At 43.2% G+C, this 25216-nt stretch overlaps 1 protein-coding gene across 2 annotated transcripts in view; it reads right to left on the bottom strand.

Moving 5' to 3' along the window:
- Positions 1-3578: 3578 nt before the first annotated feature.
- Positions 3579-25216, bottom strand: part of nbeab (neurobeachin b) — a gene marked incomplete at its 5' end in the record, with an annotated part of 282517 nt that continues 260879 nt past the window's right edge. For both annotated transcript variants that reach the window (XM_083774126.1, XM_083774125.1), the window contains 9 exons: positions 3579-5291; positions 7007-7158; positions 7569-7765; positions 10965-11066; positions 16001-16171; positions 17270-17425; positions 17658-17729; positions 18651-18843; positions 20041-20130. In XM_083774126.1, the coding sequence (XP_083630252.1) occupies positions 5201-5291; positions 7007-7158; positions 7569-7765; positions 10965-11066; positions 16001-16171; positions 17270-17425; positions 17658-17729; positions 18651-18843; positions 20041-20130 (1224 nt within the window). In that variant the 3' untranslated portion in view covers positions 3579-5200. The remainder of the gene's footprint in view (positions 5292-7006; positions 7159-7568; positions 7766-10964; positions 11067-16000; positions 16172-17269; positions 17426-17657; positions 17730-18650; positions 18844-20040; positions 20131-25216) is intronic.

Here is a 25216-nt window from a genome sequence, read left to right as displayed (position 1 = left end):
CGGCATACTATAGCACGTCGTTTTTCATCATTTTTGAGGATTTGAAAAAGAAAACTAAAAAGAAACGATGGGTTATAGCCCATAGTTTTTTTATTTAAAAAAATAATAATTGATTCCTCGTTTTTCATCATTTTTGACCATCCCACTGAGCAATAGCCATTAGACGTGCGTCTAAAAATGGGATAAAAAACGTCGAAAAATAGACGTCGAAAAACGTCGAAAAATAGACGTCTAAAACACGTCTATTTTTAGACGTGTTTTAGACGTTTTTTATCCCATTTTTAGACGCTCGACTAATAGCCCATATCATACGGCATACTGTAGCACGCAGTGTTTCATCATTTTTGAGGATTTGAAAAAAAAAAAGAAAAAAAGAAAACGAGCCCATCGTTTTTTGATTTTTTTGAAACAAAATATCCTCGTTTTTTCATCATTTTTGACCATGGGCTATAGCCCATATCGTACGGCATACTATAGCACGCCGTTTTTCATCATTTTTGAGGATTTGAAAAAAACGATGAAAATTTGATTTTTTTTTTAATCCTCGTTTTTCATCATTTTGGACCATGGGCTATATATAGCCCATATCGTACGGCATACTATAGCACGCCGTTTTTCATCATTTTTGAGGTTTAAAAAAAAAAAGATGGGTTATAGCCCATATAATATCTGATTTATCCACCAGGCCACTTAACGGCACACAGTCATACCTACTCTAGGTGATGGTGATTTGAACCAGCACCATCCTATGTCGGGTTTGAACCGGCAGACTTCTCCTAGGTATTCTATGGATATTATCTGATTTATCCACCAGTGCTCTTAACTGCACACACTCCTACCTACACAGCATCCTACTAGGAGTATGTGGACGGCATACTTCTACTAGGATATGGATATGGACAGTGTAGGACGGTGATCTATGGATATCAATTATCCACTGTCTGTGATTTGAGTATGTCAGGGTTTGAACTGGCACACTTCTATTAGGTATACTACAGATATCATTTGACTTACCTGTTGGGCCACTGAGGCACACAATCATGGGGAATTTCTGTGCTGCTTTAAAGTTGTCCTTCTGAAAGTCAGTGTGCAAAGCAAAGTGTTACAGAGCCACATGACTAATGTGGGTTTTGAACCCTGGACCTGTGGATCACAAGCACAGCCACTCATCACACTGAGCTAACTGCTGGTTTCTACAACACAGCTTTTCTGTGCTACTTGATGTTAGTACGGAATGCAAAATGTCACAGTAAAGACTGGCGTGGAATTGGCCCCTTAATTTTTTTGCTTGAACTTGAGTGGGGTTTGAACCCACCATCTCCCGATCATGTGGCAGCGTTCTAACACACTGAGCAACTGGTTCCAGAAAATTCACACTGCTTTTTTGTTTGTTTGCTTGTAAGTGACACATCCAGAATGTATTTTTCAATGTATTGTTAGTTCTTAAACATAAACTCATACAGTTCATACCCCCACATTTATTGTTACTTGTTACTTCTTAAACAAAAAAACTCAGATCAGACTAAGAGTCATAGGATTTTCTGTACCTCATTTCAACTGCCGAAAGCCTGGATTGAACCAAGGACCTTTAGATCTTCAGTCTAATGCTCTACCGCAACTGCGCTAATTCGGCTTGTAAGTGTCACATCCAGAATATATTTTTCAATTGATTGTTAGTTCTTAAACAAATATACAGTTCACCCCCCAGTGAGATCAGCCTGGGAGTCATACGGTTTTCTGTACCTCATTTGACCTGCTGAAAACCGGTTCCATTTGTACACTGTCAAAGTAACTAACTTAATACTATCAACATCTATCTATTCTATAGTCCCTCTACAACAGTGGTTCCCAAACCTTTTCTTGTCAAGGACCCCTACATTTACACTTTATTAACCCGTGGAACCTGAACCTGAACCGGGAACTGCCCATAGATCCGCTGCTCCCGTGCTTGCGGTTAGGTTTAGGTTTGCTCCCGTGCTTGCGGTTAGGTTTAGGTTAGGGTTAGAGATAGGGATAGTAATTTCGGAACAATGAACCTTCTGACTAATGACACGTTACCCCTGAACCTAACCCTAACCCGAACCAGAACCAGAACCAGAACCAGAACCCCATAAGAGAAGATTGTTACGGATCTAGCAGTGATCAAGAATGATCAATTATATTAATAAAACTGTGAAAATGAAGACAATGAAGTTGAAGAATCACTATAATTCTAAAAGTATTAGAGTATTTCATCCAGTTGTAAACAAGGAAGTGGTCCGGGTCTGCGACCATTTGATTGGAGGAGACCATGTAAGGAGCCTACTAGTCCTACATACCCATTCAAACCTATTTAGGTTCATCTTACGGTAGACATTGAAATGTTTCATAGTTTTAGAAATATAGAGACATTTACAATGGGGCTCAATGGCAGACACACAGGTTTCTAGGTGTAAGTATGTAGGACTAGTAGCATGCCAAAGTTTGTGCTATTGCCATTGAGAATGCATTGGGCGTTTAAGTTAAATAACTCAGAAACTACAAAACATTTCAAAGTAAAAAGTTCCAGCATGTCTCCACACTGTCCACAGTAAGCTGAAATGTACAAAGTGTGAAGTTTCTAGATGAAAGTGATTTTTTGTGATTGCTCAGCTCAATCAAGAGGACCAAACACATGTGCGGCTCCCAGGATCACATAGGGCCACATTGCATATACTGTCGGGCAGATACCTTATTTTAACTTTTTTCGTAATTAATGCCCTACTTAGCCATATTCTATGTCACACGAGTCGACCAAAGTATAGCAAAAATCTACATCTACAAGCTCAAAGCGCGTCGCTTGTCGACACATTTTGAGCTTGTAGATCAGCTATTTTTTTGAATTATTTTGTGCTTTTAAAGCAGATCATGTTTGCCGGTTTGGAATTGATAACAGCTGAAACCAATAATATATCAGTATTCCAATATTAACCTGAGGGCCACATTACAGTAAGTGAAGGTGGGGTCCGCATGTGACCCTTGGGACGCCTGTTGCCCATGATGCTGTATGTATAACAAAGAACTGCTTTGATTTTGAGTCCAGACTCTACACAACAAATAACACTAGATGGCAGTACAACCCAACGGCAAAGCTTCTGAACAAAACGTGTAGCATGCTAACACTAGTTTTTTCACCATTATTCTACATGGTGAAAGTAGTTTTTATGGTATTGAAATAGTTTAATGCAAAGTCTTAAAAGTAGACAATACATAAATGAGTAGAACTACTCCTGACAAAGATAGATTTCCTTCATTTTATTATACAACAAAAAACTGAAAGCCATTTTTTACTACATATATTGGCATAATTTGACATAACACATACTGTTTCTTCAGTAGCTAATACAGTTTAAATGTATAAATCATATGAATAGATCTGAAAATATATTTAAAAAAAAGTATTTTAATTGAAAAAAGATCTTTGTCAAATATTTGAGATGATTCTAAAATAAAAAATGTCAATGGATTTGAGTAAATATTAAATGGAAGGAAACCCTTCCAGCCTTCAGCATGCACAACTTTGGCTATTGGTAGGGCGATGAATAGTTGCACTTAAAAACTTGTATTTGCATATTTCTGCTCTGGCAATTTGTCAACTCGCAGTGAGCAACATTTTTACAGTTTCTCCAAAATGTGGATAGGCCTACAATATTTTCTAAATGACCAAAAAATAGTCTGTGACGGCTACAGAGTCATCCTACTGCTTAACATTGCATGATGGTGGAACAATACACTTGTGTTTACACTTTCACAGATAAGAGGCCCTAAGATGGACAAGCAAAATATCTGTGAAAAAAAATGGGCAATTGAATTACAATTAGTAGTTTGTTATACAAATGACAGTAATAAGAATGGTTCTGCAACCAACTTAACTGTTGAGGAAAAATATGTCTCTGAATATAAAGGAGTGTGTGAAAAGCCATTGTCTATATTTATTTTTCTTTTCTTTACTGAAACAACAACACTTCTTTCATAAAATGTCACAATCACACAACATACACAAATGCAACCATGAGATATTATTCACCAAGTCTGCCATTTGAACCTGGATATGTTTCATTTCATTTACATAATACAAACAAAATGAATTCCTTGCCGTCATTCATAAACAAAATAGTTATCTATTTTATAGACATATTACAATTTAATATTATTTTTGTTGACGTGATCAAAACAAAAGTCTTACAAATTACATAGATCACACATACTATGATATTGTCCTTACAGAGCACATTAGAAACTTTAAATCTGTCTTTTTTTGTCACATACTTCAGACCACTTTTTTATAAAAAATAAGCAATCAGCGATTGAGACTTGTAAGTGCATACGACTTTTTTGAATATGTATAAATTGGTTCAGGTTATGGTAATGAATGATTTAACTGTCAAAATGGTTGCTAATCTAACAGCATTTGTCATTGTCAGCATTATTTCAACCTTTACAGGAAGAAATATATTGATATGTACTGTACAGGTTTTCAACTTTCTTTTCCCCTAGAAAAGAGTCCCAGGTATTAAATATATGCTTCAGCCATATAAATGTATAAATTATTTTACCAGACGATTTGCTTTGTTTTAGTTTGAATAGGAACAAACATTTTTGCTTGAAATAGGAACCAAACATTGAGTAACAGTTTACATTAAGTATGCTTTATTGACTCACCATGTAGTTAGAATGATATCTTCTTCACAATGAAATGGTTTCTTCTTTTTAGGCCTTCTGATTAGGTTGATATCAGTCTCTCCCTAATCAGAACAAGACCTGCTCAAAGCTTCAGCTGGTGCTCAGGCAAGACATTACAACCAAACTTAGAAAATAGCTCCAAATTACAGTACAATGTCCAGCAGTTTTGAAGGACAGATTCATTCATCTGGCCTTTTTTGAGACCTTGTTGCCAAGCACATCTCTTAACCACATGAACCCTAGTGTCCCTATTTTGCATATCATATTAGTCAAACATTCAGCAAAAACAAGTTCACAACATGACGCGTTGTGAGCTTGTAGATCAGCTATTTTCTCTTTTGACCTACTATGAAGCATACAGGGTTTATGTGGTTAAAGCATTAATGTTCTCTAGTCTGTTGGATCTCCACCTGCTTCTGTGGAGCCTCTTCAAGGCAGCTCTATCGCTGGCGGGTCCCTGGTAACAGTTCAGCCATCCATGAGCTGCCTCTCGCTCTTCTCAATACTTGTTCTGATGCTCATAGTGCCAGCGGTTGAAATCTATATTAAATGCCACGATACTCCCAGAGGCCATGCCAGTGATCAAAGTCCTGAATGGGGCAAAAACAATTGCATGAATATTCACACAATGACAGCACACAAACGGACAAGCTTGCAAGCAAAATGGAGACAGTAAAAACTGAAAAATATATAAACAACAAAGTAAACTCGTTAAAAAGGTACATAGCCTAACCCCCACGCAGTTATTAATAGAGCATTTCTGGTAGGAGAGGTATCACCTACTGACTAAATCATGTTTTCAAGACAAATGTGACTATTTCCTCGACTAAGAGCAGCTTGCTAAAATGTTTCTAGAGTGGTGAATGGAGAAAATCAGGAGGTCATCAGGGGCTGCGACAGTAAATTGAGCCCCTCTGTCCGCTCGCTGAAGTGGACTATTGAGTCCCAGTGTCCATCTGCAGGCCCTTGTGTCCATGACTGGCCGGTATGTAGGAAAAGCAGTTGATTTCACAAGCTCGACTTATACTGCTACAGCCTCGGGGCTTAACTGTTCAAGCACATCGAACAGAGCAGGCAGCAGAATACCCCTCTGTTAAGGGAGTTCATGAACATGGTTTCCTTGTGTTACCTCACTTCAACTTAACGAAGAAAAATGTCTTGGCCTTAAGTAAATGACAAATCCACTGATTTGTTTTCGCCTCAAAGTACTTCTGATGGAGTCCCATTATTGCTGTTTTTGGTTGTTTTCAGCGTGAATTTCAGCATTTGTTAGGCCCAAAGGTAACTGATGCATAAAAAATTACAATACTGTTCATGTGCGGCTAGTGCTGAATGAAAGGCCCTTATTGTCTCTTGTCTGTATGTCTGTCCTCTACTAGCCTTGGGTGGAGTTGTTAAGTTAGTCATAAGAAGTTGAATTGTATGCGATTAACAGGTTTAAATGGGCTGGTAGTGGATGGGCTGGTAGTGGGTCTCTGCTCGAGACTGGCTCTGAGGCGTGCCCACCACAGGGCTGAAAGGGAGTTGGCCTGTGGGTGAGGACCGTAACTGTGTTCAGGCTCTCGAACCTCCCTTGACTGCCAGGGTCACATGATGATGTCATGCTAATAGCTGTAAAGCAGCGGCTGCCAACATTCATAGTTTTTACTTTTTATATTAATGTTATGCCAAATATTTATATTAATGTTTTGCCAAATATCTGGGGCCCCCTTGCTCCCTGGCCTACAGTAGCTGCAGTAGAGGAAGGAATAGCCCTGCTTCTGCACTATGCTGTAGCAGAGTGGCTGAAGACCACATTCCATTGGGTTTTCCCAATAGGCGGGATGTAAACAGTAGCCCTGGCTGAAGACGGTAAGCCTCATGGCGGTGGGGGGATTTATACTGTATGCATTAATTGGCTGAGTTGGACTCTGTTAATGACTGTTAAGTGGGCCACATTGTTGCAAGTACCACAAAATATAAACAGGTACATTCAAAACACCCAGCTGTCTCCATGGCAACTGTAGCTTCTATCTATTTAAAGCCACAGATTGGTGAATATTCCACTTCCTTAAATGTGCACTGACAAGCATGAAGTGCATAGGAAACACCAGCCAACACACACACACACACACACACACACACACACACACACACACACACACACACACACACACACACACACACACACACACACACACACACACACACACACACACACACACACACACACACACACACACACACACTAAATAACCTCCCTTTCAGTGCCTATAAAAGTACTCGCTGTATTTTGCTGCTAATGACTGCAATGTTCTAAGTTAACCTTTGATCGTGTGAAAGGTCCATGGCTCGGACACCAGCATCACAGCCAGGGTAGATGTAGAGCTGTTTGAAGTCACAGGCCTGCCACACTTCTACCACGCCATTGTCCCCTCCCGTCACCAGGTTTTGTCCATCACTGCTTAGGAGAATAGCCTAGGGACAGATGAAGTTCTTTGAATACATCTGTGAGCCAAGATCCATTCTGTATTGTTCATGGAGCAGGCTAGTGAGAAATAATAAAAAAAAAACACATAATCAATGGATGGACATTATTGAGGAACTGTATGCTATGGAAAAACTAACATTCATACTTAGACTACAAGAGGATAAATTCTATAAAAAGTGGGAAAAGTGGAATCTCTTCTCTCAGCCTAGCAATATTGCAATAGGATTTCATTGAATGTTTTTTTGTAATATGAAAAATGCAGCCTTTTTTCTTTCTTTTACTTTTTGTCTTTTTCTTTTCTTTTTCTTTCCGTATAGTCTTGTCAGTTGTGTTTTCTTGTCTGTTCTTCCTTCAATAAAAATTAAGTGAAAAAAAAACAAAAACACAATCTGCTTACCCTGGTAGAATCATTGACCTCCATCTGTGCGAGCAGTTTCCCATTGATGCTGAAGTTGCAGAAGCGTCCCCTCTCATAGCAGATGATGCAGTGGCCTTCACTGGACACTGAGATGAGGCGTGGACACTGCCAGTTGTCTGGACCCTCCAAAGCCCGCAGCAGGTCGCCTGTGATGGTGTGGACTAGACATGGGCCCTCTACAAAACCAGACAAAAGACACATATGCACATGTGCAGGCAATATGATCAATATGTCCTTGGTGACAGGCTACGTGCCACAATCTTTTAAGGTAGCGATAATCAAACCTCTACTCAAAAAGCCTACTCTTGATGCAGGCATTCTAGCTAACTATAGACCTATATCGAACCTTCCATTTCTCTCCAAAATTCTCGAGAAAGCAGTCGCCAAACAGTTATGTGACTTTTTACATAACAATTTATTAGAAGGCTTTCAGTCAAGCTTCAGAGCTAACCATAGCACTGAGACGGCATTGCTGAGAGTTACAAATGACCTCCTGACTGCAGCAGATAATAACCTCCTCTCCGTGCTGGTGTTGCTGGACCTTAGTGCTGCATTTGACACTATTGACCACCACATTCTGCTACAGAGACTGGAGCATCTGGTTGGCATCAGGGGTACCGCACTGAAATGGTTCGAGTCCTATCTGTCTGATCGATTTCAGTTTGTAAATGTCAATGATGGCTCCTCAACACGTGAAAAGGTCAAATATGGAGTCCCACAAGGCTCTGTGCTTGGACCAATACTTTTCTCCTTATATATGCTCCCTCTGGGTAACATCATCAGGGAACACTCTATACATTTCCATTGTTACGCGGACGACACTCAACTATATCTATCGATGAAACCGAACGAAACGGACCAATTAGTCAAACTTCAAGCATGTCTTAAAGACATAAAGAGTTGGATGACCCGTAATTACCTACTCCTCAACTCTGACAAAACGGAAGTTATCGTGATCGGCCCTAAGCCCCTATGAGACAAGCTAGCCGATGAAAACTTTTCCCTAGATGGCATTACCTTGGCCTCCAAGGCCACTGTAAAGAATCTGGGAGTTACCTTTGATCAAGATATGTCTTTCACATCTCACATCAAACAAATCTCAAAGACTGCCTTCTTTCACCTGCGAAATATTGCAAAGGTTTGCATTTGTTACCTCAAGGCTGGACTACTGCAACTCGCTATTATCAGGCTGCCCAGGTAAGTCTCTGAAAAGCCTATAGCTAGTTCAAAATGCTGCGGCGCGTGTGCAGGTACCAGAAGAAGAGACCATATCACTCCTTCACTGGCCTCCCTACACTGGCTCCCGGTCAAACACAGAATAGAGTTCAAAATTCTTCTCCTCACCTACAAAGCTCTCAATGGTCAGGCACCACAACATCTCAAAGATCTCATTGATCCCTACAAACCAAATAGAACACCAGTGCGTCTACAGTATGCAAAAATGCTTACTGTCCCAACAATATCAAAAGTTGCAATAGGAGGCAGGGCGTTTAGGTCCCAGGCACCTCAGCTGTGGAACCTTCTCCCGGCTTCGGTCCGTGGGGCTGACACGCTCTGCACATTCAAGACTAGGTTGAAAACCTTTCTCTACGACAAAGCCTATAGCTAGAGTTGTCTCCAAGTCTAGCTGGATACCATAGTTGTACATTGTTGTGTGGGTCTGTCTCCCAGCAGTACTTGTAATATACACTATATAGGCTCCAGTAAGGCCCGCCACTAATCCAACATCCGGGGAATCTCTCCCCGGAGTCTCTTTTCGTCCTCCCCGTCGCAGTTCTGTGGACCTCTAATATTAACCCCCAACTGACTGCCGAGTGTGACCGTGGATCAGGCCTCTTCATGGAGCCCACCAGAAGTATGACCCGGACCCGGCCTCACAGAGCTCGACCTCGACCAGATGTGGACCAGACCCCTCCACGGAGCCCACCTGCCTATTTCTGTCTATTTCACTCTGTCTATCTCTCTCTCTCTCCCTCTACCCCCCCCCCCCCCCCCCCCCGACACGGTCGAGGCAGATGGCCGCCCACCCTAGAGTCGGGTTCTGCCTGACGTTTCTTCCTAAAGGGGAGTTTTTCGTTACCATTGTCGCAAATTCGCAATATTGCTTGCTCTGGGTGGAACTTTGTTGGTTGTAAAGTGTCTTGAGACAACTTGTTGTGATTTGACACTATAATAAAATTGAATTTAATTGAATTTAATCGGTACTACACACACACACGCATGCACGAATGCACAAACAAGTAAAAGGTAAAAGGTGATTGCCGCATTCCGAACATTGCTGACCGAGACCTGTGCTCCGAGGAGAACTTTTTCTAGTTTTGAACTCAAATGGATGGCAATGTCCACACCACAAATATATTGACAACTAGTCGTGGACGGTATCGTTTGGGTCACTCTTTGAGCGATTTCCTTTTTTACGATAACATCGAAAGTCATTTAAACTCCACCAGGACATCTGGGATGCAATCGGTCTCATTTCACCCTGGCAAAGTTTTGTTATTAACAGAGATGAGGAGACGATTATGAATAGTTAATGATAGCTGGTAGGCTAGCTGGCATTATCTCAGGACTCGGGTACAACTATCTCGCCTCCTTATTAATAATCAGTCCGATTAACCATATGGGTCTTTCAGCACCACTGAAGACAGATTAGATCTCTCTCCCTCCCTCTCTCTCTCCCCCCCTCCGTCTGGGCTCTGACACAAGCTCACTCAGCTGGACTGCGCAGCATGACACTGTTTACAGAACATCTTTCATCACTGTGGATGCTCGTATCGTTAGCTATAGTTAGTGTTCGGTCTGAACAGCTCTTTAACTGATAAAGCCCTATATCGTTGCTGTCGGGCATAAACCGCCATCTCCATATTTTAACTTTTCGTAAATGAATGCTTGATCATACTAACTACAGTCTCACACAAAAGTATATCAAAAGTGGCCAAGCTGCCGCTCGAAACGGGGCGCGAAGTGATGCCTTTTGAGCTTGTACTGTAGATCTGTTATTTGAATCCTGAACAGTAACTGTTTGGACATATGAGGTTATACTTATAAACACATAGCCAAACATATATCCAAAATAAACATAGAGCCAATCTACAAGCTCTCAACACGTCGCACCCGATTACCTCACATTGCGTGTAGATCGGCGATTTTAGCTATTTTTGAGAAATAAAATATATTTTTTACATTTTATTTTTATTTGTCCAAAATAGGGACGCCAGGGTTAATGTGGTTAACACTGTGGTCTACTTTGAGTAATGTTGGTAAGCAGACAATCAACACTATTATAAAGGCAACTGTTAACTCTATAATAAGGCCATTTTATATCTTTCAGGTTCAGGTTCAGGTTCAGAAAAAGAGAATCCATGTGCTACTGACCTTTGGCACCGCTGATGACCAGGCCCAGCTCAGCGCAGACCGACACACACACCACCTCATTGTCATGACCAGTCAGGACAGCTCGTGGAGCTGGGTAGTCACCTGAAAGATGACACATAACACTGAGTCTATCAAACTGAATTGCATCATTTTAGCCATGACATATTCACCAAATTTGACAATTTATTCCTCTGTGTAGCTGCCAAAATGTACCGAAAATTGGGTTTTCCGCATAACAATCTAAAATCAACGTCTATTCATCAGGCAATAAAAACATGAAAATACATGCATATTGAGTGTGACACACATCTGCTGGCAGCGAGGTCCCTTTTAATTGTCATGTAAATGGTGCAACTCCCAGTGATGACAGCCAAGCCACTTGATTCCATCCCATGTGTCACATGATTGATGATGGCTGGGGGAGAGGTTAGTGAGGGGAGTTTCATCATGGCACCTGGAGCCGCCCTTGAATGTGAGAGACCCAGGGCTCCCACACAGCAGCAGGCAGAGATGGGCAGTATTTTAAGGTCTGTTTTATCTCTAGGGAGGAGCATGGATGGAGCCCACCTCCAGGAGGAGGACATGCCTGTATTAAGCAAAGCATTTCATTGTTTATTTAACTTTTTTCTTCTTCTTATATTTCACATTATTAGTTTGATTTTATTGTGGCATCTTATTTATCATTGATTTAAGTGGTCTTTTTTTTTCTTGTCACCAGTTTGAGTTGATCACTTTTAAGTTTTTTATTGAGACACATGTACGTTTGGTTGTATTACATCATCAGTTTGATTTGAAAGCTGTTTTGGTTGTTTGATTGTTTTAGTTGAGTTTTGAACCCTAAACCTTCGGTTTACAAAACACATCCCAACTGACAATTTAGATGGAAAGTGAAACATTTTCTTTGAGTTTTAACCCCTAAAAGGAAAACGAAATGTTTTTCCCCTTTGTTTTTGCCTCTGTAGAGACAGAAACTTGGTTCAACTCCTCCCATTTCTTAGTCCTAGGTGCTTCTGTGTTTATCCCTACCAGTAAGACGCCTTGCGGGCGAAAAGCGACCTCGCCCTTGCATGAACGCATCCGTCTGGGTGACGGCAGACTGCTGGGCGAGTGCTGGCGCTTTGGCATGGGGTTCAACATATGGAATGAATTCTGTACTGGCCATATATGGAGATCTAAGGGTGGCAGCGGGGGCAGTGTCTTGAGTGTACAGGCTGCCGAACGCGGCTGCACTAATAACTTTGGGCCGTCTAGAGTTTGAATGGACAGGTATCAGTCAAAAGCCATATATCATGGCGTTATAAGGGTTTTAGACGGCCATATATGGTGATGTGACGTGTCACAAGGCGTGATGTCACGAGGCGTGGCCATATATGGAGGCGTGACCAACCGACCGACGGAAGGGGTTTTCAGGTTTTCATAGTAATCTGCTAGATTTTTGTGCAATGTTCGCCTATTAGGAAATGTTCACTATAGGGATACTAGGGTTAATTCAGTTGGTGATAAAATCCCTATAAAGTGATTCCCCAAAAATGTAGGATCTCAATCATAAATGAAATTCACAACATAATCACAAGATCAAGCAGTTCAATACAGTGGATAAAAGGGGTAGGGGGATTACCACATTGTACTGAAATATTCTTTGCCATTGTAGAATTCAAGAAAATTCAGTTACTCCAAATTTCAATTTGATATGGAACATCAAAATGTGTTCCTTCCAGCCATTAGAAGACGCAAAGAATGCTCTGACGTTTTGTTTTTCAACTCACCTATTCAATCCTCTCCAAAAGATTTAGGAAAGGTACAGGCTGCAGTGGCTTAACACACATCAAACCAGTATCAATTAATACACTGTAGTAGGTGTGACATCCACCTGGATGAACTTCTTGATGGATGATGTGGACAGGTGTCAGACCTTTTCTCTGTTATCCCCCTCCAACCCCCCTCCCCTCAGCGTATCACCTCTGCCGACCACAGCGGTTCAGGCGGTGATCTTGCCTGTGATCGATGCAGCTCGGGCCCCTCAGAGACCAGGACCTGAGCAGGGCTGTCAAGTCCCAGCACCCGTTGCTGAGGGGGCTGAATGGGACATGTGTCAGAAAAGGGCCCCCGGGGGGAACAGGGCCCTAGTGCGGCTCACCTACCCGACAAAAGATTCAATCACCCTGCGCCGCGTATCTGCTCACCCACTCTCCCCTCGGCCCTAGGGAACCACCGGAGTCAGCCGCCAACAATTACCTGGTGCAAATATCCCCTCAGTGTGATGGTCCTGGCCTGAGACGCAAGGGCCGTGATTGAGGTGCACGTTGTTTTAATTATTGTACATTTAAGACTCATGCAGCCTTTGCTTGTGTGGTGTGCATGAAATTCATTTATCAGACAAGCAAGGTCAGCAACTGAAAGGACAGCGATGAGGAGTGCTGCTAAAGTACTGTACACAGTATATTTACATAACCTTCAGCTGTACCTTTATCATGGAAAATATCCTTTAATGAAATAGGTGAGAAAAACAACATACTGTACTGTACAAGCTCACAGTGAGTGGTATTGCAACGCATTGTGAGCACCGGCGTAGGGTCCATTGGGCCACACGGGCCGTGGCCCAGTCACACCTTGCGGTTATGTTAATTATGCATGTCGTCCAGACGAGAGCGGTAGAGCTCTCCGGAGGAGCGGTGGCTGCGTGCTGCCTATCTTAGATATATATACTAATCTATTCTACACTACACCAGTAATGTACTGGAGGTAAAAAGCCTGATGACGTGAGGTTAGTTTGGAGGGGGCGAGGGATCTATGGCGTCACCGTTTCAGCAAATAGGCAGCATTCGCTGTACACACGGTGACGACAAAGTAGTGTCTCCGAAGTTTGTCACTCTGGGAGCCAGTTTAAAAAAGAACCGGTTAAGTCCCCCAAAACGCAGTCTCCGTGTGGCAGATCGGCTAAGTACTTGTGCGGGTAACGCAGAATACGTCCTCGTGTAGACAGCACCTAACTTCGAAGAGAGGCGGCGAAAAGACAAGAAAAACAACAAATTATTGTTTTAAATGGCCCCCCCATTAGCACGTCGGCAAAACCGTTCCCACCGTTCGACCTGCTAGCCCCCACATGGAAATATAAATTGCTTAATCTATCTAGAGACATATATTTCCTTTTTATACACATATATGCACATATATGAACCTGAATATGGCATAATATATGCAGCATAGGCTATATGCTGCATTACTTGCCATATATTGGCATAATATGTTAATATATTTAAAATAAAACCATAGCACCACCATTAGACATTTCATGTTGCGCACCCTTAGAAGGCGCTCACGCACCACAAGGGGTGCACGCACCACAGTTTGGGAACCACTGAGGGAAAAAAGGAGAGGGCCATAGTTAAAGCATAAGTGGTTCAGTATTAGTGAACAAAGGAAACTTAACTTAATCTACACTACAGACTATCAAGAACTGGTCCAATTGCAAAAGGTCCACCATAATGTTCTTTCAAATGGCTGTCATCTCCATGTGAACTTTGCAATTACCTTTATGATATTAACAATGACCACAGCTATCATTAGAACATACTGCACGTAAAGCTATTCCCACTGAGCCCTTTTATTGCAATCTCTTGTCAGTGAATCTCCCATACATACTCAACTCTGGTTCCAGCTGCCTGTTATCACCAACTGTGTGCCAAAACTGCACACTGAAAGACTGACTCAAATCAAATAATTCTGTTTGTATCGTCTACTCTACACCACACAACATTACTCATAACACAATCATTTATTGATAGGATACCGTAAATTATTTATATATTCATTACACATTCCATCTCCTGTTTCTCGAGATACAGTATGTGTTGTCCCCGTCTCTTTGTTTGCTGAAGATGCATTATAAGCAGTAGGCTAGAAGTGTGAATATCAGGGGAATAGTGTTTTCTTGCTGCAATAACACAAGTGATATTGCCCCCTGCTAATTGGAGGCAACCATGCTGAAATTCTTAATTAACTGTCTGAGCCTCAGTGAAGTTAATTAGAAAACACTTATACTTAAGCCAGAGCTCCTAGAACATCATGTGACACTTATAGAAACATGGGATCTATCTAACACACTTACACATAGACACGTGTGCATGCACATACACAACACTTGCACACCATTATCTCAAAATAAAATGAACACTGTCTCTTTGTAGTTTTGCTATCTAGTTCCATATATGGTGACTTGTAGTCATTGCCGCATCCCTACCCTGATGGATTGTTTTGAACACAGCCAATCAGTGGGAATGAGGAACTAAATGAACTGAGCAGAAGAAATCACACACTAGGGTTTACCATGTTGAATGCAAAGACATCTGGAGTTCTCCACTTGAAAGCAACATAGCTTAACATAATGAATCACACTAATATATCACAGGCTGCCACAGTGAGGATAAACGATCCTATCCTTGTCTCTACACATTATTTTATTTCTTAATACATATTATTAAAGCCTCTGTCTCCATATACCATATAATAAAACAAACACAAAAACAACAGTAATATCTTAGAGCATGCAAATGTTAGGTATATGTATTTAAACATAACAACAAAAGCAAAATTCATTGTTGAAACACAAACACACAATTCAACCGTTATGGGCATACACTTATTCAAATCGATTCCGACTTGTGTGGTGGTCTAGTTGTTCAAAAATAGCAAAAAATACTCACTGAGGCCCCTTTTCCACCGGTTGGTTCCCAATGGGAACCGGTTCAGTTCTTTGTGGGTCTTAGTCCATGAGTCAGAACTCCAAAATTGGAATGTTATTTATGAATTGGGTGTGCACTTGAATTGAGTTTTGGGAACCAACCGGTGGAAAAGGGGTCAATGTGTTGTGTAGTGAGCTTGTAGATCTGATATTTTTGCTACTTTTACGTGACATTCTAAAAAATATGACATTAATTTATGAAGAAACACTAATATGGAAATAATAATATGGAAATGCTTGTTTTCTGCACAACAGCGATGATGTTGGAATGCATGCTGTTTTGATGGCTACTCACTATTATTTGGATTGTCTCCAATGATGTGATGCCTGCCGCTCCAGTACCACAGCAGCAGTGTTGCGTCCCTCGAACCAGAGACGATGTAGCAGTCTCCTCCAATGTAGGACTCTGACCTGGCTAGGCAGGTTACCACATCCCAGTGGCCGAAAACTATCTGAGTGAGTTTGCCTAGAGGTAGAGCACGCACGCGCACACGCTCTCACACACACACACACACACACACACACACACACACACACACACACACACACACACACACACACACACACACTCAGAGGTTTGCTGTTGATGATGATTGCCAACTGTGACCAACCCTGAAATGTTTAAACACTAGTGCCTGTGTTTGCATTTCATTTCCACCTCATTTGGAAGCGCTTTAAAACTCTTTTTGGTTTACAGTAGGAAATTAGTTGTTTTGAAGTTAAATTCTACAGTTTTATAGTATTGTTTTTATGGTCACTCATTCCGGTAATTAACTTTGGTGTACTACTTACTGTATTGGTCCAATGAGGTTATCAAATTGTTCCATCACCATTGTTATGTGTTAATATAACATTTGAGGTTGAAGTGGAATTTGTTTTTGTTTTTGTTTTTCTGTTTAGTATTTATGCCACTTTCCCCTATATATACAGTATATATCCGTCACTGCCAACCCCTACTGTTTGGGCTGGGAATGTTGTAGAAAACATGTCCCCTCTGAAGTTACCACTTCTATTCAGCTGACAGTGAAAAGTTTCACCGGGAGGGCATAACGCTCATGGAGGAACACACTATCCCTCCCATTTCTGCTCCTTGTTGCTCCTTGCTGCAACCTGCTGGAGTCGCTACTGCAGTGACAGAAAACACCCTCCCCTGCTGGCTGCACACTGCCAACACTGCAAATTACAGTATATTGGTTGGAGTGGCCGGCCACATTGGAGACACTGTGGACAAATCTCAGTCTCCACAGTGGTGGGTGGGAATTTTACCCCTGCCTGCGCCACCGGACACCCTTGAAGGGATATTTCAAAGTAAAACAGTCCATGGTAAATAAATGTAAACATAAACATTGCGTGATGAAAGAGAAATGACAGAGAAAGGTCAAATAAAAAAGGGATTACAAAATATGAATTACTTTCAATGACTCAGTTAATATAGTCATCCATTACAAACCAAGTCTACTAGGCATGTCATGAACTCCAAGCACTGAATTATTCTCTTTGGAAGACTCAGCCCTCCACACTTCAGTGAACACCTATAGAAAATAGTGTTTACAGTGTAACCTACCTGTCTCTGAGGAGTACACACGGAAGCTCTTGTCCCAGAAGCCACACACCAGGATGTAGTGGTTGTCAGCTGTCACCACAAAACAGTGCGTGGTGATCTGGATGCTCTGGTCCACTAGGTCTGTGATCTGACGCTTGTTGCTTCCAGAATTGTTAGCTGCAGAAAGCAGACACATGCCATATTACTATACAGAGATGTTACGGGTACTGTCGACATTTTCCGATTAAGAGGTCAATGAAAGTGTGAATTTGATCACAGTGACAGACGTGTAATTCATTGCTGGGATGGATCACTGATTCTTGTCACACAGTGCGCATTTTGTGTTTTGTGAGTCGCAAGTCATGCATGTGTTTGGGTATGATGCAAGCCTTCGGGTATCCTTCCTTACCTATCAGAGAGTCCATCTCTATGGGCAGGTGATGGGCCTGCTCCAGGGAGTAGCCGGGTGCTCCTCTGAGACCTGGAATCAGATAGACATGCAATGAGACAATGGATCACTGAGGTTAGTTGATCTGTAGACACGGGCACTCAAGCATAAATGTGCGTGCATGCGTGCGTGCACACACCTGCTCCTGTGTTCAAAACCCTGGCTGACTCCTGCATCTGATGATTCTGGTGGTCCAACAGACTATTTTCCCCCTGAGAGAACCTATGTGGCCTTTCTTGAATTGGAGCAACATGCTTGGAAATATGGAGGCCTTATTATCGTCATTATTCTGGAAGCCAGACCACATTTTCTTCCATTGCAACAGGATGGCAGTGGTGCTGCAGCTGTATTCATTAGTGTCTGAATGGTAAGCCTGGCCATGGCAGGTCAGACTCTTTGGTCCTGTGCTCCATGTGTTTCCACGGTGACAGATGGGGAAGTGTGAGCGGATTGTGGTGCAGTTGCGGCCTAATTTCCCAGTAACCATTGTGCTGGCCTTCTGACCTTGAGGTGAGGCTGGTTCTTGGGGAGGGGCTCTGTGGCTAATGTTGTTCACACATGCCTGAGAGTGAACATGTGGAAGCACTCTTTGGTCAACTTTACCTGCGAGTCTGACTCTCGCACAGAGCCGGCACGGCACACTGCGGCTGCTAGATAGAGCGCCGCCGTGCAGGCTGTGATGAAGTGATTTCACAGCGCCGCTGCTGTGGTAGGTAGCACATGTGGTGTTGCACGTCATTGCTTTTATGAGTGTTTGTGTGCGTGTGGATGTGTGTAGAAATATATGCGTTTGCACGCAAGCACATACAAACACTACAGGTATACGTGCCAGATGACACCCGCCACACGTGTGTGTGTGTGTGTGTGTGTGTGTGTGTGTGTGTGTGTGTGTGTGTGTGTGTGTGTGTGTGTGAGAGGGGGGAGGAGGTGGTTCTAGCACTTCACTCAACTCACCGACGGTGTTGTGCCACCGGTTGACAGCGAAGAGGCGGCTGCAGGTGACTGTGACCACGGCCGGCACGTTGAGGTGGGGCAGGGTGTTGGCCGCCACATGGGTGACCGGAGAGTTGGACGGGAACTTCAGCACCATGATGACATCCTGCTGCATCTGGTCCTTGAACATGAGTGGACTCTGGGGAAGGAAACACTGTTGAGTAGAAGAGAGGAAGGAGAAAGAAAAGAGAGAAGGCAGGGCAAAGAGCAACGGAGAAGGTGGATGAGAGTAATACAGCATGAGAGGAAGAGGAGGGAAGGAAGGGGCAGGAAATGGGGGGGGGGGGTGGAGAATGAACGACGCAGGAAGATGGAGAGAAGGAGGGAGAATGAATGGAGAGAGGCAATTAGTGTGGAGGTTGGAGGTAAAGTTTTACCAGGTACAGACACAGAGGACAGCTTCATGTACAGGGATGGAGGAGGGGAGGGGGCGAGAGAATGGAGAGAGAGAGAGAGAGAGAGAGAGAGAGAGAGAGATAGAGAGAGAACAAACTTTGGCTTCTGCCCGCCCCTCCAAACGGTGGAGTAAAAGAGAGGATTGATCAGACAGGGGGAGACATATGGAGCACGGGATGGAACTATGAGATGATATACCATATTTATACATGTATCTCAGAGATGTCCAGTTTTTGTCTACAGAGAAAGAACATAAAAAAAAGAGGGACGCACTCTCTTTTGTCGATTTTCCAACAACAATAAATTCCAATCAGCTCCTCCCAAAGATGGACTAAGCGTGGATTGGAGGCACTGTAGCTGTGGTAACTGACAATAATCGAGCCCTTTTTAGCTCTGATCCTGCCGTGTAGATTTCCTCCTCATTGACTGACTGCACTGTATTGCAGCCTTGCAACTAAAAGGTCTCCAAGGGACACGTTCTTGCAAAGTTTCTTACCGGGAAAGTCAGTCAGAGAGAGAGAGAGAGAGAGAGACAGAGAGAGACGTGGGGATGGGGATAATGAGGGCTATGCTGGCCTCTTACATGGATTAGACAGGGAAGACTAGTTTACAGCTGTGGAAGGAAGATATCGGGCCAGCAGAGATCACTCTTCCCTCTACACTGCACCATTATACATTAACAAGTAGAAATGATGAGGACAGCTGCTACACATGAAGTTGTTGCACTGTGACCTTGACATGGTGCATAAAAACTCAGAAACATCGCCTTTCTTTTGCTAACGGATACAAATGCGAAACCAGATTGAAGGAAAACATAGCTTTGAAATTCTCTTAACGGTGCACCCAAACGTACACATCCGCATGCATACACTCGTCAGTCCCCGTGCGAATGCACGCTCACATGCCCTCCATCACGCCGCAGAGAGAATTTTCCCAGCATGCCCGTTGCTCTCACCAGGTGCATGGCGGAGCTGCGAGGAGGATGTGGCTCAATAAGCAACTGAGATGGCGTCTGTCCAAGGCTCTGGATCTGTGCCTCCGTGGCCTGCGGGAGGAGAGAGAGGAGAAAGAGAGAGAGAGAGAGAGAGAGAGAGAGAGAGAGGACAGAGAGAGAGGAGCGGCTGTCACAATCAATATGCATCAAAGTGATGGGTCAATGCGTTACTTGACAATGCAAGCAAATCCTAACTCAGCCGTGCCCCTGAGGAGGAGATGGAGGGGTGGGGGGGGTATAGGGAAAGAGGTGCAGTCCCAATCCGCCTGGGTGCTCCCCCTCCCCCCTCAGCCTGCAGAGTCATCCAAGTGTTAGTATGGAAGAGACAAGCCTTTTCCTATTAACATGCTTCAGTTAACCATTCCCATTTCCAGGCGCAGGGGCCCCCGCTGCACAAACGTTAACCTGGAGTGACATCCAGCTAGGACTGCGGCAGGCCGGCCTGCTCTTAGATGTTATTGTGACTGAAACAAAGGGAGAGAGCACTAACACACAGCGCCAACACACACACACACACACACACACACACACACACACACACACACACACACACACACGTAGGCACGCGTGGATATGAACAGTCACATACCCCAACAGAAACAGAGGCAAAAATATATACAGGTATACATTACAAACAGCAAAAAGGACTAAATCTGTGAGGAAGTGGTGATGAACAATGATTCCTGACTTGTTAGAATATAATTTTTGTCTGTTGGATGCCTGCCTGTGACCGAGAAGGGTATCATACAGTAAGACTAAAATAAGCCAAACCAAAGAAATTTTACTTTTACGGTTTATACTATCATGGAAAGGTCTGCCATTCGTGCATATGTAAGTGAGTCCCCATTGCCTCCAGTAAAGGTGGGGGGGGGAGGGGGGTGTTGAGCTTGACTGAGACTGGGATACTCCACAGTGGAGTGATTGATGTGACTGGAGCCACTTCCACCATCAGAGGGGAGCTTGTAGACGTCTGTCAATGCCACTGTGCACAATGGAACATACATCCCTCAGCCTCTCTAGCCCGCCCGCCCGCCTGCCCGCCCTCCTGACTGGCTGGCTCTCATTTTCCCCTGCCTGTACACACCACTCACAATCAACAGCCTCCATTGGGCATCACATGCACGCCACAGTGGAAGAACTGTGCTCTAGAAGTTTTGAGGTGAAGTTGAATTAGTGCAGGCCACCTGCGAGCCGAGCAGGCCTCCCAACACTTCCTGGTCACTTCCTATCATGAGCGGCACCAAAACAGGGGAATGTGTCCTTGAGTGAGCACCGTGGTCCGTGGAACCGCCAGTGGAGGTTTCACGTGAGCTGGCAAGCACATTTGGCAACCATTAAGTGTCAGTCAGCGTTTCTTTACAACACAGCCTGTCAAGTAATAAGCGACTGACATTATGGCTATTTAAGGTTAGACTTTGGGAGTAAAGGTCATAACGTCTGTTCAAATAAAGAAATTTGATACAAAGATCAGAAAGGCTTGTGAGGGCCATGTGGAAAACATCACCATAATATACTTCTAACCATTCGATTCCTGAAAACTTTGCGGTGGAATATACTAGTGGGGTAATCTTGGAAAACCTTGATTATTATTTACACTGGGAACATGAGACATGCATTTTTATCAGCATGTGTGTGAGTGGGTGAAGGGTGGTGGTGGTGGTTGTGTGCGTGTGGAGGGGAGGGGGGCTTGTCATTGTTGAAGGTTAACTCAAGAGTATGTCCTCTACCGACATGATCAAAACATGTCAATACCTCTCATGTGCTTCAACACTAATCCTCTTGGAGGTATGTCAGAAACGCATCTCTATCACACACCGAGATCTAGGAACACTTAACAGGTAGTTCATTAGTTTAAGTCACTTCAGGCATTGCTTTTTGGCTGATAAGTGACACTTATTGCCAAAACCATCTGCTTGATCTCCCTCCCAGCAACAACTGTCTTGCATGGGTGAACACCAAACATCCACACCGTGTGTGTGACTGTATGTCTGTCGCTCTGCGTCCATGTCTCCTGGATGCAGTGAAAGACTTCAGAGGAGAGTGGGTGCAGCAGCACTGTATTTGCTGGTTCCCAGGCTGGTGACAGAGGCTTCGTAGAGGTCCCAAAGCACGCATCTGTGTGTGCCGTGCACTCGTGCAATGCACCGACACAACGCTGTCAGACAGAATGTAGACATGGCCCTACGTCGGCCCTAAGCAGCGTGGGATCATGCTTAGTCACAATACCTGAGAACTGTCGTGGGGCTACAAATATGCAGCACCGCCTTCCACCTGGACAACAGGTATGAGATGGAGTACAAATTACTTTAATATTTCAAATATTTCTTATAGACACGCGCTCGCACGCACGCACACACACCCACACACACATGCACACACACACACACACACACACACACACACACACACACACACACACACACACACACACAACTAAACACTGAAGTACAGTACTTTGTATTATTTATTCAGGCTTGTTGTATCTAAATTCCCTTGAATTAAGTCCTCTACAAAGTTATCGTAGTATGTAACACCACTGCCCATTCTTGACATGCCAATGTAAATTTTCTTTAGATTAGTGTCTATGGATTGATTTTAATCCTTTAATATATCTACAAAGGATTGCCCCTAGGGTGTTTGCTGATTGACAGTCTCTGATTTAACATCAACACTACTGTGTGTGAGAGGACCAGGATGTCGGCACCAATAGGTTATTGCCTCACGCGCAGCTATCATCACCATCAATGTATACAGAATCTCCTACGTTAGATACAGTATTACACTGTTAAGGCAGTTTCTCATTGTTAAGGTCAGGCATTTAAATGCTCATGTCACTTCGCTGCTATTATATGGAGACGGCATCTTAAAGCGCACGTCGGCTGTTTCAAAGCCTCTGCCATTACCAGAAGCCCTTAACTGGCTGGCTAGCTCACTTATTTTTCTTTGTTTGTCCTTACAACAAACAGTAATGGGAGGGGTGTGTGTGTGTGTGAGGGGGGGGTTCTTCAACTGGAGGTAGTGGCAGCTGCGGAAGCGAGAAGCCCCAATGATGCATAATTTGTCTGTTTACATGTGAGTGACACAGCGGGGTCTGAATCAAGGGGTTACTGTCATGTTTTTCCATATGAGAAGGCTGTCAGGATAAGCATCAAGGCGAAGGGCTGCTGTTCCGGCAGCATGCCCAGTAGAGCTGTCACCCCACTCACAACCAGAGGCCCAGTCGCATGTCAGAGGGTGCCGCCATTTTAATGTGATCTCTTATTATGTCCTCTAATTTCTTGACATTTCAAATGTCATAATTGCAGTGACTAATGCCAGAGTTCCAGTTTCACCTGTCACGCCAGAATGAATCAATACCCTGAAGCCGTTTTGTCGTACTTCAGCTGACCCCAGTACGGCACGCAGCTAGCAGCTTCCGTGCGACACCTCGTTGACTCAGCCAGGCAACCTGAAGACATGGACTCTATTGTATTGGTTCTCAAAGTGTGGTCTGGGCCCGCCTGGGGTCCTTGAGGGGATTCCAGGGGAGCCCCAGCTAAGTTAGTTAATATAACATCAAAATCAGTTCAACAAATTTTGTATGGAAGATTCCTGGCACAAACTATTTTCAGATGGGGGTCTGTAGCCAAATATAAATGTAGGGGTCCTTGACATGAAAACGTTTGAGAAACACTGCGCTATTGCATGGGAGGGAGAGCACTTCCTCTTCATGCACACTGTGGGCAAGCACTGAAAATACATAACGGTTTATAATGTGATAAAATGGTCAGGTAAACTCAAAATCTGATGCTGTCATGTCACGTAATTAAACAAGGAGAGAAACAAGTAGATGACAGGAGAGAAAATAAGGTTGATTGGAAATTGTCTAAGTTACAAATCATCTAAATTAATTCTGCGACAGAGTGAAGCAAAGTAGAACTTTTATAATGACAGTACAGTCCCTTGTGAGTTCAATCAAATTGTTGAAATGCTTGGAATTGAAATAATCTAAATACCAGGGTGCATTCTAAAACTAATTAAAGTGAACCTTAGAGCTGAAATAAACAAGGATCATATTAATGTAATATTTTTGCATCACTGCATACCTGGTTCATTATACCTGTTCAGTAGACTTCCGATTTTAGGCTGAGATTGAGCTAAAAGAGGCATTAGCAACCTGGAGAAGAAAGGAATGCACCCGGTGTCAGAGAATATTGATTGAAGGTGCGGTAAGACATGTATTAATTAGTATACTCATCAAAACAGCATCATATCAGTTGTAATTAGCTAAGCTAATTTCTCTCTCCAGCACAAATAGATCTGCATGTCACAAGTGGCTATCAACTGACGACAATTAGGGACTCCTGAGTTTCTGGCTTCCTAATGTGAAGCTAACAAACACTACTGTCAGCTATCGTGGTAGGCAGCGTGGCAGACAGCTACAAATCCTGAGTCTGACGCAAAAACAAAATAATTGCCATTGTCTAAAATATTCCATGAAATGATGGAAACCAAAGCTTCCGCAATATTGTTTGATAATTAGATCCCCTGTATCTGCTGCACAATCATTTGCATAGTGGTCACTTGATAAATAAAGGCGCCCCTGGAAGTGACAGTATATAAATGACTTGTTTTGCAGACAGCAGATGGTGGATATCACAGGGAGAGAGGAGCTCACTCTGGAAAGCCCCACAATGCATGCCAGCTGCTGCAGTCCCTGTTCCCCCTATCCTCGCCATGCAATTAAGCCATTCACAAGTTCTGCTGGTGAAGAGACCAGTTCATAGATATTCAATTAATTAGCTAAAAACGAGCAGATTCGCTCTCTTGTCTATTGATCAAGTGACCTCCAATGATTGATCACACTGCTCAAGCCAGCCCACACTCATTGATCTGATAGAGGAAGGAGAGGTCATAAATGCTCAGAGTCAAAGGGAAAAACGACAACATAAAATCCTAATGAGGAGAGGGACGCATACTGAATTCCTCCCGGTGGATAGCTATTAAAAGATTAGTGTTTATCTGAGGCGGAGGGAGTTATTAATTCAGGTCGTTAAAAGATGAGTCTAATCTCAATGCAAAGTTGCTGAGTCAGCAGTGCTGCCTGTTTCTCCTGTGGGTTACATTTGCATGACACATTCAATGATTGACAGACGCT

This window comes from Protomyctophum parallelum (genome assembly GCF_964188405.1).
Source record: "Protomyctophum parallelum genome assembly, chromosome: 9".
NCBI classification, from domain to species: domain Eukaryota; kingdom Metazoa; phylum Chordata; class Actinopteri; order Myctophiformes; family Myctophidae; genus Protomyctophum; species Protomyctophum parallelum.
This window is presented reverse-complemented; position numbering and strand designations above follow the sequence as displayed.